Source organism: Suricata suricatta, chromosome 7 (assembly GCF_006229205.1).
Source record: "Suricata suricatta isolate VVHF042 chromosome 7, meerkat_22Aug2017_6uvM2_HiC, whole genome shotgun sequence".
Classification (NCBI taxonomy): Eukaryota; Metazoa; Chordata; class Mammalia; order Carnivora; family Herpestidae; genus Suricata; species Suricata suricatta.
Window position 1 is genome coordinate 75,276,233 of NC_043706.1, and position 16,346 is coordinate 75,292,578.

Sequence of the window (16,346 nt, forward strand, 5' to 3'; positions counted from 1 at the left end):
GAACTTGAGTGTAGCAGACAAAAGGAATCTGCATTTAATAAGCACTCCACAACATTTGGACAGATGGTCCAAGGGACCACATTTTGAGAAACACTGTTCTAGAAAATAAAGGGGAATCAGTAGAGCGTACAAAAAATAGAAAAAACAAATGAAGCCATTGAAAGAAGTCTTTATTGGTGGAGAAGCTGGTTGGCTTGAGGCAGTTAATCTCAGATTGGTTCCCAAACTGGAACAAGATATTCTACTACTAATAGCGAGTAGTGGTTTTCTTAATTTCAGCGAACAAAATAGATCTGAATTTGTATTTAACTTTTTCTCTACTAAACATTTAGTGCCTGCTATTTTCTGCTAGAAAATGAGCAGATAGCTAGGAAATGTTAAAAATGTTAAGTAAGAGATAGCTAATCAAACTTAGTTTGACAACTGTTTTCTTTTGAAAAAGAAATATAAGTATATAAACTATATATGGCATAAAAATATTGAAGTAAATAGTACATTAAAATATGTACATATTTTAGTTTACTCAAGTTGTTTCTAACTATATAATGTAATTTAATGTATTCATTTTGACGGAAAAGAGCATGATGTTCCACAGAGGGCACTCTGACTTCCAAGTGCTCCCCTACATGAACCAGTTTGTAAATAGAGAAATTATTGTTCACTGAGGCCTGGGGTCATGAAACTGTCAGTGCAGGGCCATTGCCTTGTTCATCGTTTCAAAAAGTTTTGGTTAATGCTTGATATGTGGAGCCACTGATCTGATTACAAAGATGACCCTAGTTCTTACCTACGCTGGCCAAGTGAGGGGTTAAGGTGGACAAGTAGGCAACCACAATACAGGGTAATAAGTGCTGTGACGGGTGAGGTCTAATTGGACAGTTAACCTCCACTGAGGAGATTGAGCAGTTTCACAGAGGAAGTGGCACCTAACCTAAAATATCAAGGCATAGGAAGAACTATGCATATTTTTGGTTTCTGTTTCACTTGTTACCGTGTATGATTGCTTTGTTGTGTTGTCTTTGAAGAAGATAATCTCTATGAATATCGTTTTTGTAAGCTTTTTTATTTTCTTCTAGTCTTCATTGACATATTGCAGGTTTGAATTTTTGAATATTTTTAAAAGCTAATTTATGATAATGTCTGTTTAAAACATGAGAACTCACTATTTAGAGGATTTTTGCATTAGCCATGGATTGACCAGTTTCTCCTTATAGCCTGTTCTCAATTAGACATTTATATAATCAGTACTTAACCAGGAATTATTGGCTTTCTGCATGATGAAGCAGAACACTACATTGCCCTGCAGGATGATTGTTTTTAATGATTGCTAAATGATTCTCTTTCTGTCTTAGTTAAGGAAACATTTCTTTTGTAACAACCTATAAAGCTTTTAACACATTAAGTATCATAAGCTTTAAGTTGGTTAAAGATAAATAGCTTTTTCAGCATTAATGTGACCTATCTTAATGCATTTTTTCCCTTTCTCTTTAGTGTGGTAGCTTTCATATTTAATAATTCTGATATTTTCTTTTTAGTTTTATTGTATTTTTAAAGCTGAATGCTAAATGGGATCCACCAGAGTTCAAAGCATGTCACACTATCTCCAGTTCCTCTCCTTTCATTCTCTTACCTGATTTGGTTTTTGCACTCTATTAAAAGCACTTTGAAGAAGGTCATCGTGACCTTCCTATTCCTAAATCTATTGGTCAGTCCTGCTTCGTCTTCATTTGTGTTAAGCTGTTATCAGCATCAGCACTCTTTCCTTAATGACATTCAGGATCCCGATTCTCCGGTTTCCTCCTACCTCAGGGCATGCTCCTTCTGTCTTCTTTGGTGGTTTCTCTTCTCCCTGACACCCAAACATTACAGTGTGCTGGGGTTGGTCAAAAGCCCACATTTTTTTTCCTGATTGCCAGACTGTTATTCCATGTACCTCATTAGCATCTCCAGTTGGATATCCAATACACGTTTCAAAGTTAACATGTTGAAAACTGAATGCCTGATCTTCCTTTGAACCTTAGAATCTTCATGCAGTCAGTCTTTTTATTATCCTTCCCATTGTTGAAAGCCAAAAACTTGAGTTGTGGCTTCAAGATAGAAGAACCAAACCTCTTCTTGCCACCTTCCCTCACTGGTACCACCTATCCAAATGGCTGTTGGTCTCTCATATGGAAAACTGTAAAACTGGTTTCCTGTGCTTTCATACATGTTCCCCTCTGGGTTTTTCTCAAAACATCAGTCAGCACAGTCCTTTTAAAATCCATCATATAATGTCACTCCTTTGCTCAAAACTCTCCATTAACTCCCCTTTTCACTCAGAATAAGAGCCTCAGTCTACATAGTGACCCTCCATGATTTAGCCCCGTATTGCCCATCTCTTATTTCATTTCCTACTACTTGATCTCTCTTTTTACTCCAGCCATCTTGGCCTCCTTGTTCTTGGATATGCCAGACATACACTCAGTGTAGGACCTTTGCATGCATTATTCTCTCTGCCAGGAAAAGTTCTTCTAGATACTCTCTTACCTCTTTCACATGGTTGGTCAAATATCTTCTCAATGAGGCCTAATAATCATTTTGAAATTCAAACCTATCTGCTCCTCCCCAGACTTCCTCCCCTTAATATTTTGTCAATGTCAATAAATGTCAATTTTTACTAGTAAATGTCATTTACTATGTAATATGAGACATAGTGTTTGTTGTCTGTGCCCTACCCCCCACTCCCCACCTCTGTTAGAATACAGGTTTCAGGAAGACAGGGATATTTGTTTCACTGAGATATCTCCCAAATGCGCAGAACAGTGCCTGGCATATAGTAGGCATTCAATAAGTGTTCATTGAATGAATGAATGAATGGTTTCATGACTTACTAATGGTTGAAACCCATTTTGAAAACTCAGTTTGAAAAATACTGGGCTACTGGCTAGACTTAATCCTTAATTTTCTATTTGGGTGCTATTATAAAAAACTTTGGGGGATAAAATTTTCATTTTTTAGTTTTCAGTTTTGTTTAATTAGGTTTGGTTTGTCCAAAGTGGAGACATTCTAATAATAATTTAAATGAAAACATAACAGTGCTTTTTGATATTACCATTCGTGTTCTATAATTTTGAAAGCTGGTCATCTACTGCTAGTAGTTTGTACTTCTAGATTTTTTTTCTAGAGACAAACAGGTATTGAATCATACTGTATTAGGATGTTCTACAACTTTCATTTTTTTGGTTTTGAAATTTGGTTCATTTTTGTTCTGGTAATTATTTGTTTTGTACCTAACATTCTACCATGGATACTGTGTCTTGAGATGTTGTGCAGCATGGTTGTGAAGAGCATGGGTGCCAAGCCCGACTGGGTTCTAATCCAGTCAGATTACCAAATTGGTCCTTGCCACTTGCCAGACTCTAGACAAATTACTTAAGTTTTCTCTGTCTCTGTTTCCTCATCTCCTAATGTGGGAATAATAATAGTAACTACATCATATAGTGTAGTAGACATCAACGTATGCCAAGTACACGTGTGCATATAAATGTTAACTGTCATCACTAGCATTATGTAATTGTTTACCACAGCTACAGAATATCCCCTGTTTTGAAAATGTAGCATTTTATTTTATCAGTCCCTTGTTTGATATAGATTTAGGTTCTTTGTAATTCTTCACTGTTACAGTAGTCACATTTTTTTGTGAATGTTTTTATACATTTGTGTAATTCACAAAAATAAACATACAGATAATAGACTTTTGGGGTCTAAAATATAAACACTTTTTCCAAGGTACACTTGTCCCAACAAAGTATCAGTATTTTTTTTCCCCACCCGCATGCTGATGCTGAATATTACAAGGCTTAAGTATGTTTATTTTCTTTTAGTATTTTATAATTGAAGGACTAGTTCTTTCCCCTATCCCTGTGCCATACTCACATCTTTATTCTATCTTAAATATTTTGAGGTAATGATTTGTTTTTCTCAAACTAATTATTTCCACTACTTTCCATCTCTTCCTCAATGATTAGAAGTGCTATCTTGTTATGTACCCAATTCCTAAATATTCCTTGATCTCTTTGTAGACTTATTCTCACTATTGGCCTGTCCCTTCATATAAAGTACCATCTGATTTTAATCACTGTAGCTTATACTTTTTAATATATTCCTAGCCCCACTGCACACACTCAAGTATATACACATTTTTCCTCTTTTTAAGAAACAGTTACTTTTCAAGATAAATTTTAGGATAATTTTATTGGAGTTTAAACAAATACCGACTGGACTTTTGTTTCAAGAAGTGTTAAAAGTATAGACTTATTTGGAATGAATTTGTATCTCTAAAATGTTAAGATGTCTCTTCACTTATTCAGGGTTTTCTTTTTTGATATGTCTTACATATATGTTATAAAGTATATCGCTTTGTTTTCTGTAGTTTTTGTTGCCATTTTGAGTATTCTTTTTTTCCATTACATAGTTTAATATAAGATGGATTATATGTACATGTAGTGTTAACACAGGTGTATATGTATACATGTCTTACATCCACACATCCTTCATGCTCCTTAATACTTACACAGTTCTTTTAGATTTCCAACCTTATAGTCACATCATTGCAAATAATAAATTCCATCTTCCTTTCTAATGTTTATACCACTTTTTTCTTTTTTTTTTCTTTTTGGTACCACTTCTTTTGTCTTAATTTGTTGTAGTGACTGGACTCTAGAACAATGTTAAATACTAGTGATGATAGCAAGCATATGTTGATTCTGTGTATATATAATTTAATAGAAAAAATTTAATGACTTTATTGGGTCGGTCATGTTATTAGCACTACTTCAAGTCTTATTTTATATTAAACCAGAGAGCACTTGGGAAAGTGTAACATCTTTTGTTATTTTGGGAACATTATTGGCTTTGGCTAATAAGAAAAAGTGATAGGGATGCCTGGGTGGCTCAGTCAGTTAAGCGTCCAACTTTGGCTCAGGTCACGATCTCACAGGTTGAGAGTTCTGTGAATTCCAGCCCCACATCGGGCTCTGTGGTGACAGCTCAGAGCCTGGAGCCTGCTTCAAATTCTGTGTCTCCTTCCCTTCTCTTTCTCTCTCAGCCCCTCCCGTGCTTCTGCTTGCAGGCACACACGATTTCTCTCTCTCAGAAATAAGCATTAAAAATTTTTTAAAAAAGGGGGGGGGCCCCTGGGTGGCTCAGTCAGTTAAGTGTCCGACTTCAGCTCAGGTCATGATCTCACGGTTCGTGGGTTCGAGCCCCACATCAGGCTCTGTGCTGACCGCTACTCAGAGCCTGGAGCCTGTCTTCAGATCCTGTGACTCCCTTCTCTGACCCTCCCCTGCTCACGCTATCTCTCTCTCTCTCTCTCTCTCTCAAAAATAAATAAAAACATTAAAAAAAATTTTTTTAAAGAAAAAGAGTGATAACTTTCTGAATTTCTGGATGTTTATATCTGTGAAGGATCTACCCCCTCCAACGAATGTCATGTTAAAAGTTAGGACTAACACAGTTTGATTTCAAAATTATATGACATAATGACATTTTTTTCTTATATCCTGAAAATGAATAATAGACTGGGCTTTGCCTTTCTCGGTACTCCGTTTTGTAAGTTGCAAAGAGATGCCAGGAGCAGCTGCCTGCAGCCTGGTACGCTGTTTCTCAGGGCGCTGCTGCTGTGAGTGATCGGCTTCCGCCCCTGCCAGCAGGCCAGTGTCAGTGTTTCGTTGGACCCTGGAAATGCTGATCTTGGCTGTTTGAATAGGGCTAAGGTTTGTCAGGTGTAACAGACTGTTGACATGTATCTGACTTTGAGTTAACTCTTCTAACAGTTTAACTTCATCTGGGCAATAGAAAGCCAGACATTTTAAATAATGTCAAATGTAATCAAGAATTAAATGTATTGGTTTAGTTTTCTTTGACCTGTAGCCATCTTTCATTCATAGATAAAGATCACTAATATTTTGGGTAATTACTATTTAGAAGGAGGAAGATTTTATACTTTCTCTTTAAACTAGGCAGAAGTTTACTTTTGTCCATGCTACCAGTTTCTATATTTATTGGTTGTATGACAATTTTTTATTTTTTGGTTTGGGTTTAAATTTTAGTTGAAGTAACCAGCTTAATTTCTTAGTCATCTTAGTCTACTTAGTTTTATATCTTTTTCCTGACTTAGTAATATTAGTATTTTCCCAGATTTTTTATTATGAAAAATGTCAAACATAAGGTAGATATCTTGCAGAATGGCCCATGTTCTGGATTTATCTGAGTCCTTAATGATTAATACAAGAACTTTTAATCATAGTAGTCTTCATTTTTTAGGTCCATTTGCTGAAAATAATTTTTATACTTGTGTCATGGCACTTAGTAATTACTAATATTGACCTAATTCCATTTCATTCTGTTACTGAATATGGTCTTAGTTGAGAGAATGGGACCTTAATTTTTTGAAAATCTGTGTTCTGTTTCTTTCTTTTTTCTTTTAATTTTTTAAAAAATTTTTTTATGAAAGACAGAGACAGCATGAGCAGGGGAGGGTCAGAGAGAGAGGGAGACACAGAATCTGCAGCAGGTTCCAAGCTCTGAAGCTAGCTGTCAGCACAGAGCCTGATGCGGGGTTCGAACCCACGAACCATGAGATCATGACCTGAGCCAAAGCCGGAAGCCAGACGCTTAACCGACTGAGCCACCCAGGCGCCCCTGTTCTCTGTTTCTAACAGATTTCCTCTGTGGCCCTAAATGCATTATACAACCATTCCACCTGTGCTATATAAAACACAGATTGCTTACCTTTCTTAAAATTTAGTGGATTTACTGACTGACATTTATAAAGCCCATAGAATATGTTAAAACATAGCTAAGATGGTAATACTTAGAGAAATTATTGTGACTTTTTTTTTTTGGTCCTTTCAAACAAGCTTTCATTTAGCTTCAGTGTTAAAGCCTCAAGAGACATTTTTGTCTCATACTTAGATCTGAAGCAAAGGGACACTAACGTTAAATGCCTACTGTGTGATAAGCACTGTACTAGAGTCTTCAAATGCATCTCATTTAATTTTTAAACCTTCATCTAACCTGTGAAATATATAAATTCTTTTTAAAATTTTTTTAATTAAAAATTTTTTTTAATGTTTTATTATTTTTGAGAGAGAGAGAGAGACAGCATGAGTAGGGGACGAGCAGAGAGAGGAGACACAGAATCCAAAGATAGGCTCCAGGCTTCGAGCTGTCAGCACAGAGCCCAACACGGGGCTCAAACCCACGAACTGTGAGATCATGACCTGAGCCAAAGTTGGACACTTAACCGACTGAGCAATGCTAGGTGCCCTGAAATATGTGAATTCTTATTTCCATTTTATAGACATAGGAAACCAAGAGTCAAAGAGGTTTGGTAATTTACTCTGTATTACAAACCTAGTGAGTGCTACATTCAGGCTGTGAGCCTGGAGCTTTGTATGTTTCTGAGTTGAGCTTTATCATGAGAACTTTTCTAAATACTTCTGAAATGTTGCACACATTGAGGAAAATCTCTCTCCCCAACTTTGGTAGCTACTAGTGAAGAATTTATACCATCTTTTTTTTGACCAGAAACATTCAATAAGCAGTGTTTTTTAAGTATACTAAGTTTCCCATTACAGTATGTCTCCTGTCCTTGTGTTCTAGGATGTTGGCAAAGGATGAACTGATGACCATTCTTCAGAAGTGTCTCAAGGTTTTTAAGACCTCTTCTGAAGAGCAGCTTGGGAGCACAGCAAAGAGAATAGAGGAGTTTCTAGCCCAGTTTCAGAGTCTTGATGGTGAGAATATAGTATCTTGCCAATTCTACTGGTTAATGACATTAAGTAAATAAAATAACATGGAAAACCCCATTTTCTGACGTTTGAGAGATGAAGAGATAAAGTAGTTCATGGTCAGTCAGCAGACCAAACCTCAGATGGTCATATCCTGACAATCACAAATAGGACAAGTGATTCTCTTCCAGATTTGGTTTAAACAATGAAAATCATCAAATGGGCAGGAAAAAAATTATTTCTCCAGATGGACAGTTTAGAAGACTTACATTTACCTTAAAAAAAAAAAAAAGGAACAAAAAGAAAAAGATTGGAGAGCGTAGCAGGGCATCATAATTAAGGACTCCTCTTAGATGTTTTTTCTTAGGCATTCATCAAATTCTTTATAGATTTCAAAACACTGCATAAATCATTTCTAAGCCTGAAAAATTAATAGCTATGAACCACTTTCACAAAAATGAGGCTCATTGGTATGCTGATTACCAAAATATGCATGAGTTTTGCTTTAATCTGATTTATAAAAGCTGGAGTCTTTCAGTCCTAAATGAACTGAGGCAGCCTGGCACTCCCATGTTGGAGTGTTGTCATTTCCCTGATGTTGCCCGCCGGCCTCGTGGTCATCTCCATTTGCTGAGTGCTGGGATGCCTGGCTGTGCATTGTCGCCATGGTATGTTCTCTCATGCAGCGAGACTTCCGTGTTCTCCAGGGGCACCATGGCTTGCTACGGATCATTAACTTTTCATGGGCTCTTCTCTTGCTCTTGTTCTAGCACTAAAGTATGGTATTCTCTTGGTAAAACAAACAAAAAGAGTTTAGACCCTATATCTTCCCCTACTTAGGGAAACTTTAATTTGCGAGGTTGAGGGTTAGAGACAGCTTGGTATGTAAGCACATAGATTGGACGTGGCATGATGAAAATACCTCACACTTGAAATGTCTGTCAGTCCTTTCTATGGTTGGCAAGTGTTCCTTTGCCTTGAAAATCCTTTGGATTAAAGAAAGCTGCCTTTGCTGAGATCCCTCCATATCTCTCCACAGCTGCCGTGCTAGATCATGGCGGAAGCGCATAGTCAGTGGAAGATGAAGAGAGAGTGTCCTTGCCTGGAGTGACAGGAGCAGCCAGCACGGGGAAGGACAGTACTAAGATGGTTCGCTTCCAGCTGTGTGTAGGCATTGCTCTTCTGCACTAGAGCATGAGCTGAACCATTTTCAAATCGTATTTTAAAGGACTAGAAATTAGTGTAGAAATCATTGAGTTCAGGTTCCCAGACTAAAGCCCAGGAAGAGAATACACTTGCTCCGGATTTCACAGCTAGCTGGTGTTAGCACCCGGGCTCCAGCTCCCTTCTCGTCAGCCAGCTCATTGCTTTTTCATTCATAATTAAAATGCCTCTTAACTGTAGTTATTGAGACAGTGAGGGATACCCTTAAGGACATAAAGGAAAAGACAACATATAAATACATTAGGTAAATTTCAATCTTTAAAAAACTGGACTCAGTTTTTATTTTGTAAAATAAAACCAGATATTACAGTAACCAATGTAACATAAGTCTGTGAAACAAATGCTGTGATGTGCTAAATAAAAAAGGAATGCAGGTCTTTGAAATGGGAAGTTTGGAGATTAAGATGCTTAACATTCTGAAGATAAAGAATTTTACAAGTTGTAGCAAAACCAGTGTAAGAAATATCTGTATTGTCTATTCTCAGAAGTGATACTCTCTTAATAATAAAGCAAAATTAATATCCCCCACCACATACACATTGGACAAGTAGAAATATTTGACTATATGCTGTCTCTGGTTCCTTAACACTTAACTATGTTTTATAGTGTGGGTTTAAAATTACATTTAGAGGGTTACATAGGTCACAGTGTCAGATTCGATTTTCAAGGCTCTGCTACATGTTAGTGGAATGGGACAAAGAGTTTATTAGATATTTTAACGTTAAATTATATTTTTCTCGAACAAAGAATTATCCATAGCTAAGAAGAAATTTATTCTTTGAGAACAGTGCAGATTCTATAGCCACATCCTCTTTCCTAGATTTAGTCCAGGTAAGCCATGTGAATGTGAAATTCCTAAAACCTGCCTTACACTAGGAGGAGTCTTTTTTAGAGCCTCATGCTCTCTAGAAGCACAACTACACCTTTTGCTAGCTACAGTTTTCTTTTCCCTTTGCTAACAAACTACGGTGTATGTCATTTCCTGTGGAGTAGTAGAAATATTTGTTCTCTTGACTGGAATGCATTTACCCTAGTTGCTGTATATTGGTTTTATATTAAAAAGCAGAAGCCAAAGAAGAAGATACTTCAGGGCTCCAGTCAAAGGGACTTCAGAAGACAGATCTCTATCATCTTCAGAAGGTAAGTTTTCCTTCCAGCTGCATCTTGAGACACTCCATTTTTGTCAGTGTGTGCTCTAGATTAGCTCTCCCTAAATGTTTCTGTTTTTATTTTTAAACCACAATAAGGACCAAAGCAGATTTTATAACACACTTATAAATTGAACATCCAGTTTATCTGAGCCACCTGCCATCCTCATTCTCTATCTACAAAGTCTGGAATTTACTAGCCAACATAGGTGGAAACTGTTCCTTTAGCCTTAGAAAAGGAATTAACTAGCAGTAAGGAGACAATGGGAACATTGTTACAGAAAGGAGTCTGATTATTTATCTGATGCATTTGTTTTTTTGTTTGATCAAACTGAGAAATCCAAAAGAACCTAACCTGTTAATTTTAAGGACTTGATTTTTTTAATGCATATTCAGGAGAGAGCAGGGATTGAGCCACAGTATACCCAACGTAATCTTTGCCAGATAGTTCTGACTTTAGGATCTTGGTTGTCAGAGTAAAGAACAGTCTTGGTATCATGACACCAAGTTATGATAAATGTAGAGTAAACATCCAGTCAAAGCAGGGCAGAACACATTGAATTTATTCTGCTCATATGGCCAAAGAGTAAGGGTTTTTTTTCCTTCTACTTATAAGTCCTTTTCTTTTTTAAAAAAAAAATTTTTAAGTTTTCTTTATTTATTTTTGAGAGAGAGAGAGAGACAGCACACATGCACAAGCTGAGGAAGGGTGCAGAGAGAGGGAGACAGAATCTGAAGCAGACTCCAGGCTCTGAGCTGTCAGTGCAGCCCCCGATGTGGAGCTTGAACTCAAAAACCATGGGATCATGACCTGAGTCAAAGTCGGCTGCTCAACCAACTGAATTACCCAGGTGCCCCATATAAGTCCTTTTTTAAAATCAAGTGATGGGTTGGACTGTGAGCACTCTGCCGTGTTACAGCAGTGAAGGGAACTGCCCTGTTTCTTTTTCCCTGAAATCAACTTGATATATATTTGAAGCAAAACACTTCAGAGGAGAGACTCTTTCCAGACCTTAGAGATAAAAAATAAACACAACCTATTTTGATCTGGCTCTTTCCTGCACATTCTGTCTATGGACCCAGAGCTCCCTTCTGAGTTTTCGGTTGCAGAATCACCAGAAAAAGTATATTCTTTCATCCATAGTCCTTATTGGAAATGAAGGAATTAAGAAGAACAAGTAAGAAGCAGACAAGGTTTGAAGTACTCAGAGAAAAAGTTGTCAACTTCATTGACAGTCTGGTGAGGTGAGTCTGTTGCTTTTAAAAGCTAAAAATCAGTCTATTTTCCCAATAACACTGGGGTGATAGCTGTCCATAGCCAATCCAGGGCACTTTCTCCTAGATTAGGCTTTATGCTTTTCAGATCCCTTCATCTAGCTTAGAATTGTAATTTTGATTCATTTTTCCATCCTTATCAAGATGTCTTATCCAAATGTTCATTCCTTTACTGCCAGTTAAAAAACACAAGTTTAAATTTGATCTAGTTCATTAGCCTGGGGTAGGAGGAGTGGGGGTGAAAATAGAAAATTGGGTGTTTTTTACCCTTTCTAACAACGGAGGGTTTGCATTGCACTTTATCCTTGGTCTGCCTGTGCTGGGAGTCCAGTGGGTCCAGGCCAGGCCCAGAAGACAGACCCTGCTGGCCGTAATGCCACTTTTATCTAGAGTAAGGGACTTCTGGTTCTAAAGAATACCAGTGCAACTTATTATCAGCACTAAATTCATGTTGAGATGTGTGATTTAGGAGTCCATCAGCCTATATTTTAGGATTATTTCTTTTTGGGAAACCCAGATCATTCTGATGCATAGATTTCCCCAAAAGCCAGTTTTATGTAGCTGTGGAGGATTACCCACCTAGGCTGCTTTTCGGGCCATTGGGACATGCTGTAGGAGGGAGGAAAAAAAAGTGTGAAAAAATGATTTAATACTTAAAGTATAGGAAAAAGCTGTTATTTATCATTGCTTATTCTGTATTTTAATGGCAGTTCAAACAGCAGGCTAGGCACTAAATATAATCAAGTGCCGAAAAGAACAGCTCAGTCACTGAAGACAGAGTAGATTTCTGATAAATGGCCTGTCCTTCTTCAAAGTGGAAGTTCCATTTTCCAGGACAGTGTGGGAGCAGGGTCATTGTTCCTAATCCTTAGGGAGAAATTACTAATGTCATGCAAGAGGTCCAAATGACCAACCAAGTGTGACAAAAGGTAGGTTAAAGTGAGAAATGTGTCATGTAAAAGTGATGCAATGCAATAGTGAACTGACCTGCTGGCCGGAACCGACCTTTTAGAACTCATCCCGTTAACCTTGCCCTACTGGGCTTTACTGTTCTGTTGTTTCTTGCCCCGAGTTTCTGGCTCCTTCCTTTTACCAACCTGTGACCATTGTTATTGCTAAAAAGTGTAGTGTATTTTTACATAATTGTAGGCCAAATGTCAGGTTCCTTTCTGAGTTCCTACAAATCCCGAATTGTAGGCTTTGAAATCAAACAGCTATTCCTCTTTTGTGATCTTTGACCTAATTATGTCTGTTCCTTTCTGAGCAGTTACTAAAATAAAGCTGAGCATGACTGAGTTGTGTTGTTATGAAGTCACAAAATTCTCCATACTGGGACTTACTGTCCATCAAAATTGGCTGTCCCATGCAGGAAGAGATTAGGATGGTAGTGTGTTAGAACTAAAAGGGACCTGAGGAGTCCTGGCAGCTAAAGCCAAGGTCGAAGCTAGGACTTCTGGGTAATGACACGGTCCTAGTCTACTGACATCCATCAAAAGTCCCTCTCCCATTTCTCCATAGTCTCCAAGGAGACACATCACAGATGTTTGAACAGAGCTTGGAGTCCTGGAGAAAAGGTGTTTGTTAAAGATCAATATAGGCAATGGACTCAGACACGTTCTCAGTTTACCTTGAGCAGCTCTTGCTGAAACTACTGAGAATTAAAAAGCACTACTTTCTAAGTTACTGTTTATATCAGAATACAAGCTTCAACTTTGTGGCCTCTGTTGACACTTACGTGGTCCTATCGGTTCCCACAAAACCACCTCTCTTGTTCGTAAGCTCTGATCTGAATCCAAATGAGATGCTCCGGTGCCAGGCTCACTGCTTAGTTCTTCCTCCAGCAAGTAAGCCGCAGAAGGATGTTTCTATGCTGATCTCCACATTTGCAGTTGGATACAAATTCTAATGTACAGTGGTGTTTTGTCACTGTTGGTCAGCTAATGTAGCAGCCCAGTGTAAACAAAATACAGGCAAATATGTTCTTTTACCTCTGATGGACGTTCTTTGAGGGTATCCACACAGGCCTTTTGCTTTGGGAATTACCTGAATTTCTAAACATTAAATAAATATAAAGATGTTAAAAAGGGAGAGAAGTAAAAATGAAAATGTGAGATTTTTTTTTTCCTGAAATTGACTCTCTGGTTGCCTTGTTTGATATCCAGTCTTTACTTCATAGCAGGGACTTCAACAGGGTCTTTTAATGGCAGTCATTGTAATGATTGTGGAGACACAGCCTGAGGTTGGTGCAGAAGACTTTATTACAAACTGGGTAGGTAGCCAGCTGGGAGGCAGCGGGTGCTACAAAACCTATGCCAGAGGCTATAGCTAATTTAATCTTGGTAAGAGGTTAGCAGTACATAAGTTACAAATGCAGATCCTTAGGACCAAGTCAAAATCCTGCACTTTGCCAGTGAGTTTCATTCTCATTAACTCTGGGGAAGGAGCAGCATCTACAAGGGGAATGAGCAGGGGGCCAGGAGCTTTCTTAAGATGGGGAAGAGTGATATGCATGGGTAATACCCTCTCCATTTCCTCTCTTCCTCAAAGCCACTGGCCACACAGGTGGAGCAAGTGTAGTGGGATTGTGTCCCAGCAGGAGAGACAGCCCGGACACTGGGAAGAGGGTGATTTCACCAGGAAGAAGTGGCTAGACTAAGGCAGCTGCTTTTTTCTACCTGTACGTGGTGAACTGACACAAACCTGTCATGTGGCTAAACTATTTCAAGGCCAGGCCTAAACTGAGTCCTCTGAAATCTGTATGAAGGAATGTAAATGAACTACTTTAATCAAGTTAGTGACTTGTTACTGTTACCTTTGTGTTGTTTGCCGAAGTTTCTCCCTTCCAATTTGCTACCCTCCAGCCCACTCGAGTGATGTCACTGTCAGGGCACAGGCAAGCTGATAGGCTCAGTATACATTGAGAGTGAGCTTTATTTCCTAAGATCAGATTTCATTAAAATTGGTGTGCCATCTAGCTCATAAATAAGAGAAAAGACACACGTTCCAGTGGTTTTTCTAATCGACATTTTAGTGATGAACAATTTGTTCTCCAATATTCTGAAGCTAAAATTTAGCCGTTTCTGTCTTCTAAAGTAAAATTTAATTCTAACATATAAAAAGCTCTCAGGTGTCATTTCTATGAAAATCCAAAACATTTTCTGTGATCCCAAAAGAATTCCCTAACTGGTTAATTCCAGGTCTGAGGCCTGTGCTGTAAGCCCTGCCAGGAGTGACAGGTCTGCTGTGGGAAGGACAGTAGCTGTCTTGGTTTTCTCAACATTTACTTCAAGAAAGTGAGAAACTACCATCAAGCTTTTGAGCAGAAATGTAACTTATGTACTGAAATACTGAGTTTCTTAAATTTGAGTGAGTCTGAAAGTTTAAAAAAATTTATAAGAGGTACAATTGTGAGTGAACCTGTACTGTTATATTTGGCGTTTGTTTCATTTGTTTGTTTTTGCTTCTTGATTTTGCTTTTTAAGTAAGTTGCTCAATCTTCCGGAGGACTGACAGAATGTTACACTGAAAATAAACCTGTGCTTATCTAAAAGCAGACACCTCCCTTTGGCTGTTTCAGAGAATACCTTCTGCCTCCAGAGACACAGCCCCTGCACGAGGCGGTGTACTTCAGTGCCGCCCACACCCTGCGGGAGCACCTAAACGCGGCTCCCAGGATCGCCCTCCACACGGCCCTCAACAATCCCTATCATTATCTCAAGGTAAAAAGCATATTCATTACTCCGAAAGTTTGGTGCAGACCCCAGGCTTCATTTACCACAAAAATAATGCAATTTGCAGTCCTAATAAATGGGGAGTTGGTAGCACAGGATTACACCTCTTTTAGGTTTAAATTCTTTAGACTTTAGAAGGCATTTTCTAAGCCTGTGAATAATGCTGCCAATTTCTGATTGTGTGTAATTATCTTCCGCTTCATGTGATAAAATGCCGCATCACAGGCATGAAGATGCCGGAGTATAATGCTACTACTCTTGTGAAAATAAATGTTTCCTCCAGACATAACAGCACATCACGGATCAAACAGTATGACCTGAGGAAATTACTTAACAGATCCAAATGGTTGTTTCTGATATAAGAAATAAATAGTTTGGGATTTCATCATGGATTTTAAATCAAAGAAAGATCTACTCTGAGAGAGTATCTCAAGAGCTGAGTATAGAGAATGGCCAGTCATCTGGCAGGGATGAACCTCCTGAAATCCAGACAATTTACTGGTTCCAAGAAGCTATTCTTGGGGCACCTGGGTGGCACAGTTGGTTGAGCATCTGACTCTTGATGTCTGCTGAGATCATGATGTCACAGTTCGTGGGATCAAGCCCTGCATCCGGCTCTGCACTGACATTGTAGAGCCTGCTTGGGATTCTCGCTCTCTCTCCCTCTCTCTCTCTCACTCTCTCACTCTCTCTGCTGCTCCCCCACTCAAATGAATGCTCTCTCACAAAATAAACTTTAAAAAAAAAAAAGCTGTTTTTTAAACAGAGTTCAGTACAGTTCAGAATTTTAAAAACTTCTTGTGTGATCAGATCAAGCCGTCATTTTAAACAGTTTGGTAAGTTTATGTATACATGAAATAATCTGTAGACAATTTGCTAATTTAATTTTTATAAACTCAGTTAAACACCCAGAAATCTTGGCACAAAATGTATTTAAGAAATGATTGCATAAAAATCTATGAAGAATGTTCCAGTGTCCTGGTTTTCTCTTCCAAAATGGCACTCAAAGCATGCTAAGCATTACGGGAGAACACTGAGTAGGAAGATATAACCAATGGTTTTCAATGATGGTGGTAGTGGGGAACTTGAATGATTTTATCTTTCAAGCAAAAAAATATTTTGATCATATAAAACACAAATTAAAGCTCTTCTCTTGAGTGGTTGGTCACAGCAGAGATCTGGTATGACTTTTG

The 16,346-nt window shown here is 38.2% G+C and overlaps 1 protein-coding gene across 3 annotated transcripts in view; it reads left to right on the top strand.

Moving 5' to 3' along the window:
• ORC3 (origin recognition complex subunit 3) overlaps positions 1 to 16,346 on the top strand; it is a 64,365-nt gene that overhangs the window by 45,969 nt on the left and 2,050 nt on the right. For 2 of the 3 annotated variants that reach the window (XM_029944738.1, XM_029944740.1), the window contains 4 exons: positions 7,648 to 7,781; positions 10,063 to 10,139; positions 11,292 to 11,392; positions 15,000 to 15,141. In XM_029944738.1, coding sequence (XP_029800598.1) covers positions 7,648 to 7,781; positions 10,063 to 10,139; positions 11,292 to 11,392; positions 15,000 to 15,141 — 454 coding nt within the window. The remainder of the gene's footprint in view (positions 1 to 7,647; positions 7,782 to 10,062; positions 10,140 to 11,291; positions 11,393 to 14,999; positions 15,142 to 16,346) is intronic. The other variant, XM_029944739.1, reaches the window with a different exon arrangement.